The following is a 3,714-nucleotide window of genomic DNA, read 5'->3' on the forward strand; positions in this document are numbered from 1 at the left end:
TTCTCTATTTGCAGCAGAGTCTTTTTTTTTTTTTTGGCTGTTCTCTGTCACGGTAGAACCAAAAACAGAGAATGGGAAAAAAGGAAGAGAACGAAGGAGGATCCTTCGGCTCTGATACCAAGTTGATGGAGAACCCTTAGGGAAGGGAGGGGAAATCAGAGTAGAGATGGGGAAAAGGAGATCACACTCACACATTCATTCAATAATCAAATTGCTCTCTAAATCTTCAGTCGATTACAACCAATATATAGGAAAATAGGAACATGAAATTAGAAACTTAACTAGAATGGAAACTAGCCTAAATTAGGAAACAACTATAAAAAGGAAACCAAAGCAAGGAAATAAATCCTACTCCTACGTTCAAGTCTGGAAATTAAAAGCATGAAATAAAATACTAGGTAAACTACTAATTTTATTTCCAACCCTTGTTGGACCAAAACCCTGGGCTGGACCGGTTCTTCTTGGCTCTTGGCTTCCAAAGCCGGTCATGCTGGTCCAACCAAGAAAAGGCAGCCGTATCTGCATCAACTGTGTAACCTTGGACTCTCAATATGATATCAGAGCCACCAGGCCCACTACATCCATGTACAACCACCCAAAATGGGGGCCACAGGTGCCACATATACTACCACCCAACAGGAAAGCAACAACTGACGGGGAGTGTTGGGAACAATCCCACATCCACTAACCCTGGGTCCCTAGTAGACTTCACATACCAGTTGGACCTCTTTACCTAACAGCATAAACTTTCATGTTGCATAATTCAATTGAATCAGAGCCACCAGGCCTGTCACATTAACAATACATCTGTGTACGGCCAGTTGGCCACCCAAAAGAGGGGCCACATGTGCCATGTGTATTGTCGCCCGAAAGAGGGGCCATATGTGTCGGACACTTCACTACACAGATAAGAGTCTGTCATACAGGCAGCAACGTTGACTGTGGTCTAGGCTCTGTGGAGTCATGGGCATATTGTATAACCCCTGTAAATTTTGTGTTTAGTCCAACCTTGCATGGATGTCAACCTATCCAAGGCCCCTTCAAAAGGGTCCCCAAAGGACCTACCTTGTTTTGGAATAAGGGAACGGTAAGGCAGCCCTGGGATTTATTTTGGTTGCCCTTTGATTCCAAAACAGCACAGTTTCTTTTGGGGACTGCTTTCAAGGGGTGGTTCCCTCAGCATTTCCATTTGGAATGAAACCCGAAAGGCACAAAACTCTAGGTGGGTGCGTTTAGGCCCCCGCCTCCCAACTTGTGGCTCTCTATTCACAATTTGTGGGAATATCTACAATGGACTTGGGATGACCTAAGGTCACTTAACGGGGAGTCTGGGATTTCCTGATCAGAAGGAGATGCTCGGGAACTTGGAAAGTGCTAGGCATCAACCTCAGGTCAGCACCACAGGAACGCCCATGCTGCAGGATTGCCTTTGCTTTACATTAGCATGCACTATGCAACAGTAACGACTAAACAGGAACCAAGTGGGCTGTCCTAAGGGCTAGGGTTCATGGACGAACCTGTCCAAGAGGCAATGTATGAGTCAATGTCAGATCAAGGGGATTTGGCAGTGCAACTTGCCACATAAAAGAGCAACCCATGGCCCAAATGGTAGGCTTTGCTCCAATTGTGGGTAACAAACCATCAGGTAGCTTGGGTGGGTCAAGACAGTGCCTAAATATTGGGGTGGGCTCGAGACAGTGCCTGAATATTGTGGAATGGGCTAGGATGCTCCCTGGTATGGTTTAGTCCTTCACACATTGGTCAAGGCATACTTTGAGGACCTGGATGGTTGACCAATTGTCTAACTGCTCCTTGTTAGTGCATCTATGGATGCATATACAGGCTCAACAGTCTTGGATGGTTGGCTGGCTATAGTTAGTTGATGACAATGTCATTGGCATCCATTGTCTCAAAAGTTTTTTATCATGACAGCAAGCACACAAAGAAACACATGCAATGAGGAAGGGGATGGCTGTCTCTGATTGTTTACAAGCGAAACAGTTAACTATAGAGGTGTTGGGACCTACCATGTGACAAGTCCCAGTGGGAGATTGCAATCAGATTGGATGATCATACCTTGAGATTTTGGAGATTGGAGCTTCCCAGCCATCCGGGAGAAGAACTTAGAACCCCCACACCATAGTTCAGACTGTTTAACACCTAAAAATTAAAATGAAGTCAATAAAAGAAAACCCACCAATTGATGTTGGAAATATATGAATTAAGGAGTTCAATCAATCAAAATATAAACATGAAAATCAGTATATGCAAGCCTCATCTAAAATAAAATGATCTAATAACCAGTTCCCTCTTTTGTCCTGAAAATCTAGTAAAGGAAATGTAATTGCCTCATAGTAGCAAAGTTCCCTCTATAAAAGCATATACCATCCATTAGGTTGTGTAACTATTTATCAAATTTAATAATGAAATTCAGCTTTGAAAGTTACACTTTATTTATTTTTAATAAGCAACGAAGATTTATTGAGATGAGAGAGAAATGCTAAAAGTACGAAACAACACCCCCTAGAAGGAAGAGTGAGAAAACTCACTAACCAAGGCAAGAAAGTGTCAAAGCATACAATAGAATAGAAACTGAAACTTCCCAATGAAATGGAGTTCCCATAACAACTCTGATGCAGTTGTATGTGTGTGGCTTGATCGGCATGACCGATGTGAAAACCCAAACCGGGACGAACCAGGTCAAAACTTAAATTCTGGCCCAATAGGGATTGATAGGGGTTAATATAATTTGTTTTTGTAGGAAGTGGCTCTCAAGGAAAGAAGCCCCACTTTCAATGACTCACTCTCTCATATGACCCAATATGCACCAAGGATTTCTCCCATTTAGGATTTTATCACCGATACAATGCCAGACGGACCTTGGTTACCAAGAGAACAGCCACCCAAGTTCAACTTCACAGTACCCACAGGTGGGAGGCACACACAGCACAATTTTCCAGTCTAGTTATGGATCAGGCTATTGGATCCCAGTCATATCTGTAAACTACTGCTTACTGAGCCACCCCAATCGTAATGTTCTGAAGGATCACCTGCCCTGGAGATTTCAAACCTCTAGAGGTCTTGCATTCCTCTCCTCCCATAAGCACCACAGACACTGGTAAGCAAGTAGCAGTGCAAACGAACTACGACTTAAATGAGCACACTGCCGAAGCAACATCAGCTCAACTTTATCCTTGGGACAAACCCAATCGATCCAAAACTTTCACGAGGAATCCAAATTTGATGCACTTTCAGTTTGTACCTCCCTTGGTTTGACAACAAAAAACAGAATGAAAGAAAATATAAGAGGTTTCATATTTCACCTTCTCTTTTGTACTGTTTTGATAATGGTGGTATATGTTTTAAAGTCATGTTTATAAGTATATAATGTTTCTTAAGTAGTTACCATGGGTAAAACTGCCTCAATTCTAATATACTGGTGCCAGTTGTAGGAAGAAGGCCATTTTCAACAAACAGTAGTTAACAAATATGTAGAAGTGTCCCCAGGATCTCTGTTGAATGAGAAACTAGAGCGCTTATACCTTTCAAGCAATCAATTGAATAAGATCACACAACCAACAAAGGAATAAAGGTCAGTCATTAACCTTCCATTCTTTTCTTTAAAATTTTAAAACTGAATTCAAATATATACTTATGTATTAAAGCACATAATTAGAAGCTTGTTAATGTAAGCCAAAAAGGGGGGGGGGGGGG

The 3,714-nt window shown here is 42.1% G+C and overlaps 1 protein-coding gene across 3 annotated transcripts in view; it reads right to left on the reverse strand.

The window, feature by feature from the left end:
* LOC122065099 overlaps positions 1–3,714 on the reverse strand; it is a 33,611-nt gene that overhangs the window by 5,394 nt on the left and 24,503 nt on the right. For all 3 annotated transcript variants that reach the window (XM_042628899.1, XM_042628901.1, XM_042628900.1), the window contains one exon: positions 2,077–2,160. In XM_042628899.1, the coding sequence (XP_042484833.1) occupies positions 2,077–2,160 (84 nt within the window). The remainder of the gene's footprint in view (positions 1–2,076; positions 2,161–3,714) is intronic.

This window comes from Macadamia integrifolia, unplaced genomic scaffold (genome assembly GCF_013358625.1).
Source record: "Macadamia integrifolia cultivar HAES 741 unplaced genomic scaffold, SCU_Mint_v3 scaffold188, whole genome shotgun sequence".
In the NCBI taxonomy this organism is placed as follows: Eukaryota; Viridiplantae; Streptophyta; class Magnoliopsida; order Proteales; family Proteaceae; genus Macadamia; species Macadamia integrifolia.